The 18,961-nt window shown below is 35.3% G+C and overlaps 3 protein-coding genes and 1 long non-coding RNA gene across 4 annotated transcripts; 1 reads left to right on the top strand and 3 right to left on the bottom strand.

Moving 5' to 3' along the window:
- Positions 1–2,234: 2,234 nt before the first annotated feature.
- On the bottom strand, positions 2,235–4,355 carry LOC114522610. The gene is made up of 2 exons (XM_028543346.1): positions 4,118–4,355; positions 2,235–3,453 (listed from the first exon to the last, which is right to left on the bottom strand). Exon 2 carries the CDS (start codon positions 3,435–3,437, stop codon positions 2,628–2,630), a length of 810 nt encoding a protein of 269 aa, XP_028399147.1. The 5' UTR covers positions 3,438–3,453; positions 4,118–4,355; the 3' UTR covers positions 2,235–2,627.
- Positions 4,356–8,395: 4,040 nt separating this feature from the next.
- On the bottom strand, positions 8,396–10,021 carry LOC114522744. The gene is made up of 3 exons (XR_003686939.1): positions 9,948–10,021; positions 9,769–9,846; positions 8,396–8,759 (listed from the first exon to the last, which is right to left on the bottom strand). It is a non-coding gene; the product is annotated as an uncharacterized LOC114522744 (long non-coding RNA).
- Positions 10,022–10,083: 62 nt separating this feature from the next.
- On the bottom strand, positions 10,084–13,316 carry LOC114522736 (AAC-rich mRNA clone AAC11 protein-like). The gene is made up of 6 exons (XM_028543479.1): positions 12,336–13,316; positions 11,720–11,840; positions 11,402–11,471; positions 10,422–10,514; positions 10,278–10,349; positions 10,084–10,184 (listed from the first exon to the last, which is right to left on the bottom strand). Exons 1-6 carry the CDS (start codon positions 12,371–12,373, stop codon positions 10,084–10,086), a joined length of 495 nt encoding a protein of 164 aa, XP_028399280.1. The 5' UTR covers positions 12,374–13,316.
- A 4,717-nt stretch (positions 13,317–18,033) lies between these two features.
- On the top strand, positions 18,034–18,753 carry LOC114522735. Its single transcript, XM_028543478.1, has one exon. It carries the CDS (start codon positions 18,034–18,036, stop codon positions 18,751–18,753), a length of 720 nt encoding a protein of 239 aa, XP_028399279.1.
- The last annotated feature ends 208 nt before the right edge of the window (positions 18,754–18,961 follow it).

Here is an 18,961-nt window from a genome sequence, read left to right as displayed (position 1 = left end):
TAATAATGCACTCGGGGGAATGTTAGGAGAATACTCGACAAGCTTCTCTCGTAATCTCCCAACATTCCCTTTTTGTGCAAATTACTCCATAAAGACACGTGACTCGTTTTTTAATTCCTAATTAAACCTTGGGCTCTTTTTCTGTATTAATGGTGCGTTTTGTAGAAGTACTGCGCCAACCCAAATAAACGATAGAAAGAACAAATTTTCGTTGTATTTTGTTCCTGCGCCTCACGAACGCAAAGAGTTTTTCATTCACAAGAACACAATATAAGGCGAAAACAAGTATGATTTAATGATATGGCAAGAAAGCATACAAATTGCAATCATTCAATTATCAAATTATGATGTAGTTATTACAATGTGAACACGAATAGTTCCCAGCTTACCTAAATATTAATGTGTACACTAATTAATATAATTAAACCCCAAAAGTCAAGACACCAAAAGTTTACTATTATAGGCCTACTTCATCTACGACTTATATCCATAATCACTATGTATCATAGCTAATTTAATTTATATCGTTTGCGAGAACGATTTTACCCTTAAATATACTATAATACTATTACTATTCAGATTAGAATTACGGTTAGTTCCTTTACGATTATTATATAATTTTCTTTACTCCGAGATTTAGTCCTTATTAATTCATCACAGAGGCATCGGTACGATCAGAGAACGATTGGACGCATGACTTGGTGACAGTGGTTCAGAAACAGTTGTGGTCTGCTGTGGTTCGGGTGATTCATATTGACCTTGTTCAATGCCATAATTGGACACGTGACATGGTGACAGTTGTTCAGAAACAGCTGTAGGTTGATCTTCTTCCATGCCATAACCACACACAAATACGTTTTTCAGTTTACTACAAAATGCCCCCATTTTTTTTTTGAAAGCTGCAACAAATTTGCAAATATATTAATATATTCATTTTTTAACACTAAGCAGACAGCAACTATGGCAACGGCAAAGTAATGCACTTCCGGCCGGGTTTTACGTCAAAATTGCTTTGGCGGACAGTGCATGTATATAACCACGGATGTATTCCTTTTGAAAACCTTTTATCAAAATGACAACATAAGCTGCAGGATAAAATTTACAACATCAGCAATAAGTAATAAATACACACACTGTATCATGGTGTTTCGTTTGACTTTTTTTCTTTGCACTTCGCAATTTTAAACTCGCTACGTCTTCATCATTATAGACCAATACAGCATGAAAACGTGTGTCAGTGTTTATACACCGTTATTTGAAAATTAAGAGACCTCTATTTTTCACCTAGGTGGTTGTCTAATGAAGCAATATTTAAAACGATTAGGTGCTTTCGTGGTCATGAAGATGCACCTTTTAGCAACAGGTGGATATCATTGCGTTCATTACGAGAATGATCGAAATCGTTTACCGTTCCTATTGCCTTAAATACCAGAATTATTTAGTATTTTATAGTAACTGTAATCATCGCAATAGAACGCGTTCTTCAAATCAAGCCTTATCATTGTACTTGTGAAAAAAGGAGTAAAACATACCGTTTAAGACTGATGTTGATATGGTTTCAAAAGCATCAAATATAACCCCGGTAAGAAATATCTACGCTTGAAATGCATATACGCGGTCGAAATTTATGCAATTTTAATGCTTATAATTGTTATGGAAATTTTTGAATTTGCCTTTTATTGTCAACTCAACATGAAGTCCTACATGGGTTGCAAAACAGACCGCTGCCTTTTAGCATGTATACTACCGAAAGAGAGAAGCTAATAAGTATTTTTCCAGAAACAGCTGTATATTCTTCCAAAAACAAAATATTAGCCACTCTCGTTTTATAATGAAATCGTATAATTTTTCTACCTTTTACACCGTTATTTTCGCCGTTTATTTACATCGTTGATACAACCATCTGTGCCATAATATAATGGTTTATATATTTATAATAATTGATTTCTCAGAGCAATGAACTTATACCCCATTTACACCATTCCTGATTAAGTGGCGGATCCAGAGTAAGTCAGAATATATTGCTACAGCTCTAACTTGCACAATCACATTAATAGATTTTATGTAAAATAGCGTTGTTAGTATTTGGAATTTGAAGTTAAGCGGTGTGATTTATTCTGACTAAACCTGCCCCGATTCATATCGTCCTAACACTAAGTTTAACTACAAATACATTTTATTGAATCACTGTTAATAGAATATACATGGTTTGGAGACTAAAAAAGTACAATACAACTCATTAACTATGTTATTGTCCTGGTTTATGCAAAAAATGGTTCCTTTCTCGTCACTTGTCTATTGTATTTTAGGCAAATTTACCAATGACATTCGTTTTGCTAAGCTCCTTAATCTTGACTTGAAAAATATGTTAATTATAAGATTGGTATTGGTTTATCTGTGCAATAGACATGACATTGTGATGACAAAGAAACAATTTTTTGCATAAATTTACCTCAACATAGTTAATGAGTTGTATTATAGTTTTACGTGGTCTCCAAACCATGTATATTCTATTAACTGTGGTTTAACTGATTATCGTTATTTATTTTAGTTATAGTATTTATTTAATTTCATATACTAGTATATATACACATGCATTAATGTTTATTTTTTGATTGTCCGTATTATCAGTCTGTGCTATAACCGTCATCTTCTTGATTTTGTGCCTCTATTGGTTCTTCTGCATCAGCTATCATAGCGTCGTGTCCCACAGCATCTTGTGTAACCGGATTCCCAAGCATGATGGTTTGTCTATAAATGTTCCTTGCTTCTTGTATGAGTAGAAGGTTTGCTGACGGAGGCCTTGATGCTCGAACTTCTGCTGATGCTGGAACGTCATTACGGCCTCGCTGATTATTTTCTGCTATTCGGACATTGCTGCTTGGACCAGGCAGATCTTGAAAATTCTCCGCTTCCGACATTTCTGATGATACACTTACTGGTTGATCACCGATACCATCTTGTCTGATCGGGTTTCCCCTTTCAGTTTTTGTTATGCATCCAACGTCTTTCATTGAGAGAAGGTTTGATGACTTAGGTTCTGATCTTTGATTTCCATCTGCATTAGATGCATGTTGAACATTGCAGTCCTGAGCAGTCTCACCATGCGAGATTTCAGATGATTTTACGTTTTCTTTCGATTTCGACGCAGCTTCGGCATTTTGCTCGCCGGGAATATTTTCCGTGGGTGTTATTAAACTTGCTTCATCGCTTGATCCAGACTGATCTTGGACACCGGCCTGTTGTGACATTTCAGATGATACCATGTTCTCAGCTTGAACACTGTTATCTTCGGAAGCGGGTTCCGTTGCAGGCGTAGGGATAGGATTCGCGTCTGGTTGGCCTTCAGCATTTTCTTCGTTTCTCCTTCCGCGGTTTCTTCTTCTGAAAGAAAGACCCCTAAACGAGCGTCTCAATTTGTTCCCAAATTTTCCCATTTTGATTATTATCAGCCTAGAAATGGAAGAAAAAGTTTCGATGTTTTTTGGATTTTGCAATGTAAGCATGCCTAATTGTTGCCTAAGCATGCCTAATTTGGATTTTCTTGAACTAATTTGATTACGTTCGAAACGTAGATAATAAACGACTCTGTGCTCCTTGCAAAAGTATATAGGATTGTGTTGAAGTTTAAGAAGAACTAAGTAAATTTTGGCGCAAGCAAACAGTTTGCTAGCTCTGAGTATATACTATTCTGTTATACAAAATCAAGGTGATATGAAATTGTGTAATGAAGCTATATTAGAAGCGATTAGATTCTTTCTTGGTCTTGAAGGTGCACTTTTTAGCAACAGAACGTATACATACGTTTCTTATGTAGGGTTTTTGGCCATATGGAGAATAATCGTATTTATAAGTCGTATTTAATATGACTTTAAATATGAGAATCAAAACCGCGTATGTAAATGTTCCACACATTTACACAGTTTGTTTGCTTCTAAAGCAAAACTGATGAAATGTTTTACTCTTTTATACTCTATATACACATTTGTTTTGAGTATAAAGTGCCTCCGCGCTTTCAACATCGCACCTAGCTATTTTCAAGCAAACACACAACAATCTCCCCCTTACGTATATATAATAGCTGCTATATATACCTGTGCAAATGTACTTTTTTTACCTGTTATAATAGTCTTTTGGTGAACAAGCCTTCGGTACAATAACTTTCTTTACAATAATTCTTTTTATTTACTCCTTTTCACACGTGCAAAGGCCGTAGAAGAACCAGAAAATTGCCAATTAAAGCAAATGTTTCCTTCCTTTCCAGCATGAAGAATTCATTCGCTAAGCAATTTCTAGGCTTTTGTCCAATAATATATACGTCACGCATTAATTTGGCAATCAAAAATAGGGAATTGTCAAATCTATATGGAAAGAAATATTGAAACGATATTTAAGTATACATACTCTAATTACATAATAACAACCGTTAAATTTTTCAAAATGGATTTCATGCAAGAGTTATATGCGTGATAACCCTCATATAAGATCTCCTAGTATGGAAACGTTGGACTTTCTTAGCTAATATGTAAACATAAATGTCTACAATGTATAATTGTTAATTTGTCCTTTTTACTCTATGAAATTTGTCTTTAAAAAATATTTTTATCAATAATTCGAGTCAAAATCGGTTAATCAGGTTTGAAAGGGAAATCTTGTATGGGATATTTCAATGGATTTTATAAATATATATATGTATATAGCTTGTATATAGCTGTATAAAGGTCGTATAATCGTTAGAAAACCAGACGTAACGCCTTAATGAACACAATGTTGTGTTTGGTTTCCTGTGATGCAGTCAAATAAAGCATTGTGTTTTGAATCAGTTGTAAAAAGTTTATGATGCTATAATGCCACATGTATGGAATATAGTATAATGTATTAAGCGCAGTACGAGTATACTACGCCTAATACATTATATATAATTTCAAAACTATATGTTTTAATTTTATGGAAAACTGCTTACATGCATATGCATGTGTTAAGAACAGTGCATATTTGCGTCATTTAATTATGATATGTTTATGATGTTAGCAACATGTCACTACTGGGAGTAAAGCATTTTTTTCCAAAGTAGGTAGGATTCGTGTCATTATATGATAGGCTTTTCGACATAATCTGTACCATTCTGACCATTGTTAAGTTTAAATTTACTTTTAAAGCATCAAAATTATATAGTTACTCGCCTGAAATATTCGAGGTCTGTGCCAGAACATACCATGCATATATGCCTGGTATGCATGACGAATGACAGTGACGAATAATTAATTCCGTATCTCAAACAACATATCAACAAAAAAGCGCAGTAAATATAATCCTTCCACTTCGATCCGAGTTCAACAACATTCTGGAAGTTGTTTTTGTTAAGGTCTGATATCTTCTGGTGATAAGTATTTTACTTTTTCGGACTTATTAACCATTGATGTAAAACTTGAAACCTGGTCTTCTTTCATTTGCCACGCAAAGTTGACTGGAATAACATTTCATCTTTGCAACTCATTTGCCATTGATGTTAAAAATGAAACCAGGTTTGCCTCTATCCACAAAAGAAATGTGAATCAGAAATAATCGCAAATTACGTCCATCTGGCAATATTTAACATTATGAATGCCACACGAACAGTACATGCGAATAGTTGAAACTGCATGAGCCGAATGATCAATAAATGAAAAAATTCAGCCTTTTGTGAACATATTAGAGAAAGGCACCAATCAGTGATCGTTGTTTGTAGTCATGTGACACTGTGGTCATCCTTATTTTATGGTTATGTACCAGTCTGCTGGCTTAATCAGATTCTCACGCCTTAATTCACAGCTCGAAATTTTCACATGAGCGTCAAGTATATAAATAAACTTGTGAAAATTTTGTGACAAGAAAGAGTATTAATCACTTATCGAGATATGTAAGATGCCTGATGATAATCATATACAGAGATTGACAGCTTCACTAATACCATGCGGCAAAAGCAGCAAATACGATATTCGATGGTCATGGTGTTAGGTAATCTACATACAAAATAATTCGCCTAACGTTAAAGCCAATTTAGAATCAATTTATCAGTTTGTAAAGTCTTAAAAGATTGAAACTTTAATGTGATGGTAAATATTCTGACTTCAGAATTCGCATAGTCGATTAAAAAGATGCGCAATCTATTGACGATATGATCGGTTTTAATGATGTGTTTTTAAGCACGAGCCAAAATATAGCGAACGGTAAAACAACAACTGGTGTCTTCATCAGTATATGACTTGACTGGAGACTTAGTTCAGGATTACAGAGAAAGCACTAAAAATTGTGTATAAAGCCCACGCAACCACTTATGCGACCATTTCTGTTTTATCTATTCTCGTGATTAAAGCAATCAAATATTTCATTATGTTACAACGAGGCACGCTATCAGCATGTAGTAATTATTTCGTGGGAGTTGAAGATTTCTTTGTCTTCTTCCAGGAACCCACCTAGGACTCTTTGAGTTGTTGAATTCCTGTGTATATTCATGCGTATTATTTTCCTTTGAGTATATATTGTATAATCATAAACTGGGTATCGCTCGCTTTACCAAATCTTTTTATATTTTGTAAACGTTTAATGAAACGATCTGTGGATATTCTGTCACTTTGACTAATAATTTTCACTTAATGTTAAAATTATGCGTACCCTCGATTAAGTCATGCTAGATAGTTCGGCTATATACTCTTATTGCTCAGACCTCAAACATTGAAATATAATAGCACATCGTTTTGTTGATGACACGTTCTAGTGACAGCGCCAGAGTAAATTTATGATACAATGACCTGGTGACTTTAATATTGTTATTTCAGCACATAAAATAAGGCGCGTTTATTGTCGCTATATTTACCAGGTGATGTTATTAGTTATTGTGTTAGCCGCGTATATAGAAGCTATACATTCCCACTCATTCTGACACTACTACAGTATGTGCATATTATATGGCCCATATTTGCATATTTACTAGCTTATTCTATGATTTGACTCTTTGATTTTAGATCACTGAGTCACGATCAGTCTCATTGAGACCGTAAACCAGACGATTTCGCAGCTATTATGACCTCTGTTGAGAAGACTGACAATTTTTTAAATGACTCATAAAGTTAAAGTTAACATTTAGTTTATACTTTTAAGAATATAATTATTACGGATTTGGCCGAGCAAAAACACTGGGATGAGGTAGTAAAAGTAGGCGTGGAGAGGGTGAGATCAGTGGTATTTGGGCCTGAGAAGTTTTGTGTTTTGACAATGCCCTTGTGAAGCTATAATATAGGTAAAGATGTATACTCGTTCATGCAAATTAAAACTATTTGATAAAAAGATCGAGTGAATCGAAGTCTCCGTAACAACCTCTTTCGTGATAACTATTATTACACCTAATTTATTTATTAAACTTTTTAAAAGAATAATTATTGAAACTTGGGGGTTGCTTTAATCGACACGTTAATATGATAGCATTATTATTTGTAAAATGTTTACATCGTTAGTTCGCAGAGATTGGGAAATTTCCTCTGTGGAAGTTGTTCTTATCAACCCCCCCCCCCCCGCTGGTATTTTAATATTTAATGTCGGTTGAACTGACCGTGTCAACAATGAAGAGCAGAAGTCTGGGGAGAAGTATATGGCAATATCTCTTCATGGAACTCGGTAAAACATTCTTTCATCTTAGTAGAGATTCTCACAAATTCTCTTCCTTAATTGTGAGCCATTATCTTAATTTTTACGGTCTTGTTTTTATGTTGTAATAACGGAACTCTGTTGAACATCTCCTGTGCTTTCTTTTATTCAATTCAACATATGTGGTATTCTTAAAAAAAGTGGTCATGTAAACAAATTATTCGTTTCTTCTTTTATGGGCTTTTGCTATTTTGCGGCATAATATACTCGAAAATAATTCTGTGTGTCAATTATTAATTGCTACTACGATATTGCTACCATGCATTTATTTTCCGACTGTTACCTGTGTATACATTATTTGTATGTTAATTTATGTTTTATCTATTTTCGTGATTAAAGCAATCAAATTAATCTCTCGAGTTGTGGATATCTTTGTTTGCTTTTATGCAATAACCCACCTAGCACTCTTTGAGTGGTTGAACTCCTTGTGTATATTCATGCGTATGATTATTCTTTTCAGTATTATATAAACATAAACAGGTTATTTCTCGCTTTTCCAAATCTTTTTACATTTTGTGATCGTTTAATAAGACAATCGGTGGATATTTGTCAATTTGACCTGATAAATAAGAACAGTTTTCACTTTATTTGAAAATTATGTGGAGGCACAACTAGGTTTTGCTAAATAGTAAAATGAAATAACACAACACTTTGTTGGCAATATTACTATAGTCACAGCGACAGAATATATTTATTATTCAATGAACTAGGGTTTATGTTATATAGTACAAGTTAAAGATTTATCACACGTTATCGGTTTTTAAATTTACAATGTTTACATACCCATTAGGAGAATTACGAAATTGTGAAATTTCCTCTGTGGAAGTCATAATATGTACTTCCACCCCCCTGATTTCAAAATTAAATCTGGAAACCTACGTAACACCCGCTCTGAATATATTATATAGTAATTCAGTTTTTCAGTTGTCGTTAGTTCTTCTTCAATTAGTTATCCTATTTTTAAAGTGGTAATGGATCACGTTCTCCATCTCTTTGGTTTCCAGGAGGGGTCACGCTTTCTTGAGTTGGCCTCCGTACTCTCCACGAGTGCAGCTGACTAATGGCACTTGGCACATCTAAAACAGTAATAAAACCTGCTGCTATAGGTTTGGTTATTATCTTGATTAACAATTAATTGGTGGTTTCTAAAAGAAGGGTTTGCCACGTTTCCTGTTTTTGAAATCTCATCACGCAGTGTTGTAGTAATATAATGAAATATAGGCAACTCATTGTTGCTGTTGTAAGCCTGATGTCAGAGGATTGCCATGTTGAATGCTTTTAAACCATTGAAACAAAATTATCATGTCCTGTTTAATCAGCAATCATGGAGAGTGCTGATAGTTTTTTTTTAAATTGTTTCATTTTTATGCGACCAAAATAAGATTATTTATAAATGTTATGCTTGGGACTAGTGATTCATATGTTGCTATGTTATACCTTAATATATTCTATAGGGTATATCCTATTAAAGAATTAGTTACCCTAAATGTGAGATGTCAAGTTAGAAGAGGGGGTGCGGTGAAGGCAGGCGCCAGATGTTGAATTTTTTTAAGCATCCATTACAGCAAGGAATTTAGTGTCCGGAAACACAGGTTAGCCCTGTGTTTCTACAAACTAAGGGAGTGAAGCCCTATAATGGAAGTGGAATTTTTATGTTTTTGGAACCATATGGTTCCTAATTTTGTTTCAAATTTATGCAATGGAGTACGTAGTGTTTCACTGAAACTAATAGAGGTTTCCTGAATGGTATATGATAGTCATCTTGTGCCTTGTTGGATGTATGACAGAGAGGTTTCAATAAAGAAGGTTAAATTCTGGGGGAAGCTTAAGTAAAAGAGGGATAAAAACGTAAAGGCTTACAAGTGGTGGGCAAGCCACATTGTATGTTTTTTGGGTACATGCTGTGGAGAACTTATTGTTCCTAAAAAGTTGACGGAATGCTGAAGGCCAAAGTTTATTTAGAAATATCTGCAACTCATGCAGTGGGAATAGCTTGGCCTTCTAAGAGAAGATTGTGGAGGGATATAGTTATCTTGTTGTGTGCTGCTAAAAATAAACGCTCTAAAAATATATATATAATTGTACCTGCAGTTTCAAGACTTGTACCTTCCTGTATGCTGACTGTACCAGGGGGTATGGATTGTACCGTTTGGATGTTCGCTTCTGAAATGTATAGAAAAAGACCGTCAGTGTAGTTGGTAGTTTGATTAGTAATTTTAGTATAGAATCATGCGGTAAAATACTAACTGTATTATTTGTATTACCTGGTAAAGATTGATTATTGCTTCCTTCGTGTATGTTGTTGGAATCATTTTCTATACCATTTGTATTTCCACCTTGAGAAACAAAAATATTATAAGATAATAGTTTGTTTAGTCCTTCTTATATAGAAACATGCGGTTAAATACTAACTATATTATTTGTATTACCTGGTAAAGATTGATTATTGTTTCCTTCGTGTATGTTGTTGGAATCATTTTCTATACCATTTGTATTTCCACCTTGAGAAACAAAAGTATTATAAGATAATAGTTTAATCAGTCCTTCTTGTATAGCAACATGCGGTAAAATACTAACTATATTATTTGTATTACCTGGTAAAGATTGATTATTGCTTCCTTCGTGTATGTTGTTGGAATCATTTTCTATACCATTTGTATTTCCACCTTGAGAAACAAAAGTATTATAAGATAATAGTTTGATCAGTCATTCTTGTATAGAAACATGCGGTAAAATACTAACTATATTATTTGTATCACCTGGTAAAGATTGATTATTGCTTCCTTCGTGTATGTTGTTGGAATCATTTTCTATACCATTTGTATTTCCACCTTGAGAAACAAAAGTATTATAAGATAATAGTTGGATTAGTCCACCTCTTTCAGTGGATTGAAAATGTGATACCCTGCTAAAATCAAGTGCTTGTGGTTGTGTGGGATTATTTCACCGACAAAATTGTAGCATCTGGTGATTGGTAGAGTACAATTTATTATGTTATTAAACGAGTTTCAACAATGTTGGAATATTCTTCTATAAAGCGACGGTTTTTTGTAGTTAAAATTACTCTTCATGGAAAAGAAATGCTACTTAAGTGCTTTCATAAAGTTACGAAATTGTTGTAATTGTTTTGTATGATTCTGCACTGCTGCTGTTTTGTATGTTGCTTAACTTATATTCCTTGAGTGGTTATAACCTCGTAAAGCAAGGGTTAACAATGCTGTGGGTAAACAAAGGGTTAACAAAGTTTGTGCTTTTGAACGAGGAACGGTGATCGGTAATTACTTTCTTCCTGTATGCTGCTTGACCACGATGCAACACTGTTAGTGTGTGCAATAATGCGTGCAATTCTTTTTTTTGGACTGAAATTTCTTTGATAATTGTTTAAAATTATCAACACTGCTTAGGGATAGCTCCCTTTTTCTTTTTAGCCTGAACTAAATGTTCATTGGGAACGAGGCTAACTGTTAATTATAGCTGAATTAGTACCAAATTGTGTGCCACCAGAAGCTAGTGCAATGGAGTGAATGTACCTACCACAATATGTGTACAGTATTGGTATTGTGAAGGTTAAAAACTTTTTACTAGTTAGGTAGGTGCTCCTAACAGGAATAGTGCCAGCTAGCTGCATAGAATATCTAGCATATGCTACAGGTTTGGTGTGCACTCCCAAAGTGCCATGGGTTATATTATAATTATTGCAATGTCATTTTAACAGTACCTGGTGATGTTTCTCTGACGTTTGAACTTGTCCGGTCTCCAGCTTGTGGTGAAGACATTGTAATGTAGAACTATATAGAGGAAATGTCGAATTAAATTACAGCTCGGAGCCTTTCTCGGACGAAAGTTGGTGAAAATTTGACGAAAGTTGGATGCTAGTTCGCTTTTTCAATATGGCCCCAAATGCTTTAAGTTATGATAGAAAGTTAACTTTCGTTCATTGCTAGCTGTTAACAAGTTAAATAAAGCATTTTCGGTGAAATTGGATTATTGCAGACAAATATGACTATGTCTGCCAAAAATAAAAAGGAGAACTTACCAATAACAAAGAGAATCTTTGAAATCGACTTTTTAAATGGACTTTCTCACCGCACCCCTCATTGAGATAAGTAGTTTTACCCCCTGCCCCAACATCTTCAAGTTTCTTTATTACGCATGACCTGATAAAAAATTCAAAACTATATGTGTTTGTTTCATTCATGGTTATGTGTATGTGTGTGCCGAATGTAGTATACGGTTACTTCGGTTTATTCGTTATATTGGTCGCCTGTTTAAGGTATTACTTCGTGGAATTTGTGTATTCATCAGTTGTAAGCAAAGGGATAACTCTATTGAATTTAAACAACTGCAAATATGTATGTATCATTGTCGCTACGCATTCTATCCAACACTTTGCAAGTCGTGTAGTTTGAGCAATGTCTAAGCGTTTGTTAAAGAAACTGTATTCTAATGTTCTATATTTCTCATCGCACATAATCCCCGCGTACCACTTTGATTTCTAGTAATATTACTTTGCCTTAATATGTTGTAATATGATCACATTATAATTCCAAAAATAAAACTAATTATTCATCATTTCATATTACGAAAGTGTTGAAGTAAACTTATTAGCATACTCATTATTCTAAAATTTTCTTATAAAACAATTTACTCGCCTTTCTTGATTCCTTGAGTGTTCCAATTTGAGGCGCATGACAGAGTCTTAAGCGCACAGCTTTCGGGCAGGTATTTAACAATATAATGCTTTATACAATAACCGCGTATAGTTTGAAATGTCAATCTAGACCACGTCAAGTCCAACCATTCCATTTTGATAGGATTTGAGAACATCAGCTGTTGATATACGGCGTTAGACGTTGTCTAATTTTTGTCACTTGCCGCGAACAATTAAAGTCTCTCTCGACTTCTTCAAATGAATTCCCCTGTATTCCTGAACCAACTCTTTCCAAAGGGACTTTGGTCGCCCTGTTTCCGTTACCTTCCATACTTCCTCATACTCTCCCATTGCCTGAATCATTTTAAACAACCAAGTTTTGTAAGTGTGTTGGTGCGTAATGTAGAGAACTTTAGATTTGACTACGGCTACCGCTATGGCAACCAGACATATATTGACGTATTGACGTGACATTCCTGCATCAGCCATAGATTCGTAGTCGTCGCCCATCAGTCCACGGCATTTTGAAAAAACTTCGTAGTCTTCACCACGTGATTTAAGAAGCAATATGACTCGTTTTTTCCCGTCTTTTCCTGCAAATAATTCGAAACAACTCTTTCTCGAGGCCACCGCGGCTTTAATTGTGTGTATTTTTCGAAATGGCAAACGTAGATACTTCACAGAATAAATACACTTCATCAAAGTGGATGCTGAGGTTTATCAGGCCACCTCAAGGTGGCGTATATCCGTACAACACCACGACGACAAATCTCGTAGCCGCATAGCGGGAGCTGTAGTCAAATCTGAAGCTTTCTCGAGATCAATACAGTTAACGTTTAATTTCACCTTTTTAAATCAAACATTTAAGCCTGCTGGGTACATAGCATACGTTATAAATAATAATCTGCATATATATTTCCGGCACTTTTAAATTATCAATGAAAGCCTTTTTGAAACGGTTTGTCGAAGGACGATCACTACCTGCATGGAAACCGTTTATTTTACTTACCTTTCCAAATTGCTGATTTCTTCGAAGTCTATTTGCCATACATAACATTTACGAACGTTATAACATATCGCCCACTCGATGTGGCTATGAGTGTTTTATTACCGTTGTTAAACTGGTTATTGTCATTTGATGTCGTCGTATTCAGGCCTTGTCATTCTCGAAATTGTCATTGGTTGTCTTGACTCTTCAGATAACATAAACCTTATTCCTGAATTCAGTAAAGGAATTAACAGATCAAGTATCTTGAAATCCTACCAGCACACAATATTTTCGCGACTCGCAGTAATGTAGGGCATGCTATAATCAACAGAAGCGTTTTTCCTTTGCCATCTTATTATGAAACTTAAATTGATTTATCGACTTTACGACGTACGTTTTAACAATCGCCCGCTGTGAGTGTAAACGATAATAACCTTGGCCGGAGTTGAAAATGAAAATTTTGTATTAATATTTATGTAGCCTGCTAACTGCCTGCGCCGCTTCTAAAAATTTCAAGTAGCATTGAAAGTTCAAACTGAAATCTAGATACTGCCATGCAATTATTGTCTATAATGGAAGGCAACAATACTTCTTCAAACCGTAAGACCCAAAGCGGTTACATAATCTTCTTTATTCCTGGCAGAGTGTCGCCTGAACATGTCAAGGTGGCTGATGCGATAGAATAATTATTTCTATTTGTGTTTAACTAACAAAGGCCGATTGGCATACAGGAATAAAGACAAATTTACCACCGGACTATTTCTCATCGATGAAAATGACTTGTGCACGACAATTACAATTAAATTGAAACCAATGCTTTAGCAGACTTCGAGTTTACAAGATTCGTCGTTTTCCCGCCAAACTCGGTTCTGTTTGCCTACGTCATCTAATGAAACACGTACACGTTGGACAATTGAATACAAAATTATTCAACAAACTTGTACTCAACATTTCGACGACTACGAGTTTTAGCTAAGGGCGCAAGCAACCAACATCCAAGAATGACGAATCGTGTTCTCGTATAGTCGCAACCGTAGTTTAAAACTCCCTAATAGCATTATATTATTGCATGTTTGCATTCACAAGGCAAGTGGCCTCTTATGCCAATTAAGACGTAAGTGTTGTGAACATGTCAAGGAGGCTGTTGTGATGATCTCTATTTGCGCATGTGAACTAGACAAGACTCGTTCACGACAATGAACTACTTCCATAACAGACCAACTTGTGATCTATAAGTATAACAAGAAGGGGAAAAATCACCACACCTCAACGAGTAAAATTTTATTTTCGGTTTCGTATTGGAAGCGCTCCCCCTTTGAGAGGAATACTGATAAGAGTACTGTTTGACTTTTAGCAGAAAAATATTGCGGGCTCGTTTGCGGTAGTTCGTGCCCGCAATAATTGCTGGATGCATGGAAGATTGAATAGTACTGTACTTCGTATAGCTATTATTATTTTCCTTTTCAATTTATAATGTATTTGCTCATTTCCTTCTCAAAGAGTTCATGCAATGAGTTAGTAATGAGTTACATTTAAGATTTATAAAAATCGTATAATCATAGAAATTTTAAGACACATTGGTCTGTTTCATACTAGAGACGGATCATCGGCATGCGTCTAGAAGAACTTTAGCAAGCAAAGGATAGTTCGTCTTCTAGTTCGTCCGTGTTTACACACGGGCAAACAGACAGATCAACATGACGATTTTTCCGCATATAATTCGTCCATTTAGACGAATTTAAATGGTTGTTCGTATGGACGCATCATGCGTCTGTAATGCCTGGTTTCCATGCATCAAGTCGTAAGTGTTGTGAACATATGTCAAGGTGGCTGATGTGATAGAATCATGGAAAATTCATCATAAAACAGCTCTTGTGCACCCTTTACCACATAAATAATTTCCCTGACTAACCCTGATAACGTGGAATTATTATTAGGATACAAATTTCCTGTTCTGCTCCTCATATCATTCCTCGAGAAAGCACTAAAAATTGTGAATAAAGCCCACGCAACCACTTATGCGACCATTTCTGTTTTATCTATTCTCGTGATTAAAGCAATCAAATATTTCATTATGTTACAACAAGGCACGCTATCAGCATGTAGTAATTATTTCGTGGGAGTTGAAGATTTCTTTGTCTTCTTCCAGGAACCCACCTAGCACTATTTCAGTCGTTGAATTCCTGTGTATATTCATGCGTACTATTATCAGTATTTTCCCCGAGCCGGTGCGGAGCCACAGAATACCTACCAGAAGTAGAACTCTATACTATTTTTTCGTAAGTGTGATTCGTCATGATTCGTCACTTAGCAAGTGCATTTTTTTGAGGTAGTCACCCCCCTGCCAGTGTCCAAAATCAAGCCATATTTGATATTGGTAGGGGGGTGACTACCTCAAAAAAATGCACTTGCTAAGTGACGAATCATGACGAATCACACTTACGAAAAAAGTACAGGAGTTCTACTTCTGTTAGGTATTCTGTGGCGGAGCACCGTGCGAGGGTACTAATTCCGCTCGGATATTTACACCCACGATGTGCAAATGCGAAATCAAAGTTGTCCGCCATTATGCAATGGACCTCACGCCATGGACGGTCTTCTACGTTATGCGCATGCGCCAGAGTGAACCACTAAGCTCTTGATTGGTCGAGACAAAAATTTGTTTTTTCAAACGTCAATAAATAACTGTCATTTTGCAAAATTTTGATGAAATTTATAAATTTTATGTTTTCATAAAATAAAGAATATATGTATTTTTAATTAAATTAGAGGAAAACTCGAATGTGGTCAGGACTTTTCACGGTTTAACAAATAACAAGACCAAATTTTTGACCGAATTCACCGTGTATAATAAAGTCGGAAGATCAGTTTTACACTTGATAATATTTCATCCACAGCTTTAAAAAGTATACACAACTTTAATATTCTCAAATGTATTTCACTATAAAATCTGAATGTGTTATGTGATAAACGACATTATAATTTTATTTATAAACTCCGTTTTCATAATGACAAAAAAAAAGGAAATCAAAACATTCCCGTGCAAAAACCAGTCGAAGCGTAACATAAAACTTCGGAAGTTATATGAGACGTCTGATGTTATATTTCATGGTAATTAATAATTAAAATAATTTACCATAACACTGACTATAGATGAGTAACTTAACTTCCAGAAAAAGGTAAGAATCTTGTCGTATTTTTGCTATTTTTTCCCAAAAATATGAGGGTAAACTTTAATTCTTTAAAAATATACGGCCGTTGCGAGAATGCGAGTTGCTATGACTACAGTGCTTCCACGTGCAGAAAAATATTTCAACACTTCTCTCAATTTCTTTTTCTCACATAAGTAATTTTTCTAACAATCATGTTACCATCCCTATGCTTAATTAATAACTTATTTTGTTAAACCGAGGCGAGGGGTTTCTGCATGCATGTATTTCTAGTATAATCATTAACAGATTATTGCTCGCTTTACCAAATCTTTTTATATTTTGTAAACATTTCATGAAAAGATCTGTGGATATTTAGCATGCATGTGATAAATAGAAGTTATAATTTACACTATTTGGTCAAAATTATGCGCAGCCATGCACAATTAGAGACTGTTCGGCTTTTATATAGCCTTATTGCTTCGACCTCAAATTTTAACATAAAATGATCATTATAGTTGGGTTGACAACTAATTGGGTTGTCTTTTCAAACCATAAAATAAGGCGTATAATTTTATTTTGATTATACAGGGTGTATCAAAAAAAAGGTAATCCAACTTCAACAAGCTATTGTACATGAACTACTCAGTCTATGAGCGAATTGTTTTCACATTCGGAAAGATCAGGCTTTTAACTATCGGATGACATGTTTTTAATACCAAATGGTGAAAAAATGAGCAAATACGAGGCTGATAAAAAATGTTTGTCGCAATCGCATATTTTCACCTTTGAGCCTAATTAAAGCAGTGCATAACAAAAGAAAAAAACAATTAATCACGAACATGTCACAGCTTGCACTGGTTTTACGCCGCATTGCTTGGAATGTTTTCCTTATTCCTACTTAATATGCATATGCGGGTAGCTTATTCAAAAGCAAAATTCTTCAATTAAGTCCCAAAGAGAGTTAATTTTCAATGGTTTTAGTCCCAACTCTCAGAGGTGAAAATATGCGATTTCGACTAACACTTTTTATCAGCCTCCTATTTGCTCATTTTTTCACCATTTGGTATCAAAAACATGTCATTCGATAGTTAAAAGCATAACCTTTCGGAATGTGGAAAAAATTCGTTAATAGAATGAGTAGTTCACGTACAATAGCGCACCAAAGTTGGATTACCTTTTTTTTGATACACCCTGTATTGGTCAGACATTGTTATGGTTATCTGGTATCGCGTATAGAACCCACCTATTCTGACACAACTAAAATATATAGATATACTGGTTTAATATATAGGATTTATGCATAGGATGCAGATCTCATCATTCAGGGCTGCTCTGCACTGTCGCGTTTTTTGCACGTACGTACACGTACGGGAAAAACTTAAAACCTTCTAAGTTGTGGCATAATTAATTCTATGCCAAATCATGGACAGAATCCAACCCTATGCATCTATTCAATCGTTGATTTTATAAGTATTATTTAAATTATTTTAAACCTTTACGTGCGTATACGTTGTACAAAAAAACACGACAGCGGAAAACCTCCCTTAGTCTCTGATTTTATGTCTCTGCATCAGACTCCTTCTGATTTTATGTCTCTGCATCAGACTCCTGCTGATTTTATGTCTCTGCATCAGACTCCTTCTGATTTTATGTCTCTGCATCAGACTCCTGCTGATTTTATGTCTCTGCATCAGACTCCTGCTGATTTTATGTCTCTGCATCAGACTCCTGCTGATTTTAGGCCTCTGCATCAGACTCCTGCTGATTTTATGTCTCTGCATCAGACTCCTGCTGATTTTATGTCTCTGCATCAGACTCCTGCTGATTTTTTGTCTCTGCATCAGACTCCTGCTGATTTTATGTCTCTCCATCAGACTCCAGCTGATTTTATGTCTCTGCATCAGACTCCTGCTGATTTTATGTCTCTGCATCAGACTCCTGCTGATTTTATGTCTCTGCATCAGACTCCTGCTAATTTTATGTCTCTGCATCAGACTCCTGCTGATTTTATGTCTCTGCATCAGACTCCTGCTGATTTTATGTCTCTGCATCAGACTCCTGCTAATTTTATGTCTCTGCATCAGACTCCTGCTGATTTTATGTCTCTGCATCAGACTCCTGCTAATTTTATGTCTCTGCATCAGACTCCTGCTAATTTTATGTCTCTGCATCAGACTCCTGCTGATTTTATGTCTCTGCATCAGACTCCTGCTAATTTTATGTCTCTGCATCAGACTCCTGCTGATTTTATGTCTCTGCATGCATCAGACTCCTGCTGATTTTATGTCTCTGCATCAGACTCCTGCTGATTTATGTCTCTGCGATTCCTAAAGAACACGATTGAGAATTTTCATTTACAGCTATATTATGACCGGTTTCGTGATAGTTTTCATCATATCAGTTTTATTCAGCATTTCGAACAAGCATTAAGTTGGGGAACGGTTTAAGAAGGCAAACTATACCCACTGGTCGCGTATTTATAGCGTA

The sequence above is a fragment of the Dendronephthya gigantea genome, unplaced genomic scaffold (genome assembly GCF_004324835.1).
Source record: "Dendronephthya gigantea isolate DGI-Jeju-01 unplaced genomic scaffold, DenGig_1.0 000023F, whole genome shotgun sequence".
NCBI lineage: Eukaryota > Metazoa > Cnidaria > Anthozoa > Malacalcyonacea > Nephtheidae > Dendronephthya > Dendronephthya gigantea.
Note: the sequence above shows the minus strand (reverse complement) of the source record. Positions and strands in the feature narration are given on the sequence as shown.

Excerpts from the sequence above, each read along its gene's own strand:
- LOC114522736 (XM_028543479.1), bottom strand. The coding sequence starts at position 12,373 with ATGCGCCTCAAATTGGAACACTCAAGGAATCAAGAAAG. Across the intron at positions 10,350-10,421 it reads TGATACAAATAATATAGTTA|GTGGAAATACAAATGGTATA; the intron begins GTATTTTACCGC and ends TTGTTTCTCAAG. Across the intron at positions 10,185-10,277 it reads CAATAATCAATCTTTACCAG|GTGGAAATACAAATGGTATA; the intron begins GTAATACAAATA and ends TTGTTTCTCAAG.
- LOC114522735 (XM_028543478.1), top strand. The coding sequence starts at position 18,034 with ATGTCTCTGCATCAGACTCCTTCTGATTTTATGTCTCTGCATCAGACT.
- LOC114522610 (XM_028543346.1), bottom strand. The coding sequence starts at position 3,437 with ATGGGAAAATTTGGGAACAAATTGAGACGCTCGTTTAGGGGTCTTTCT.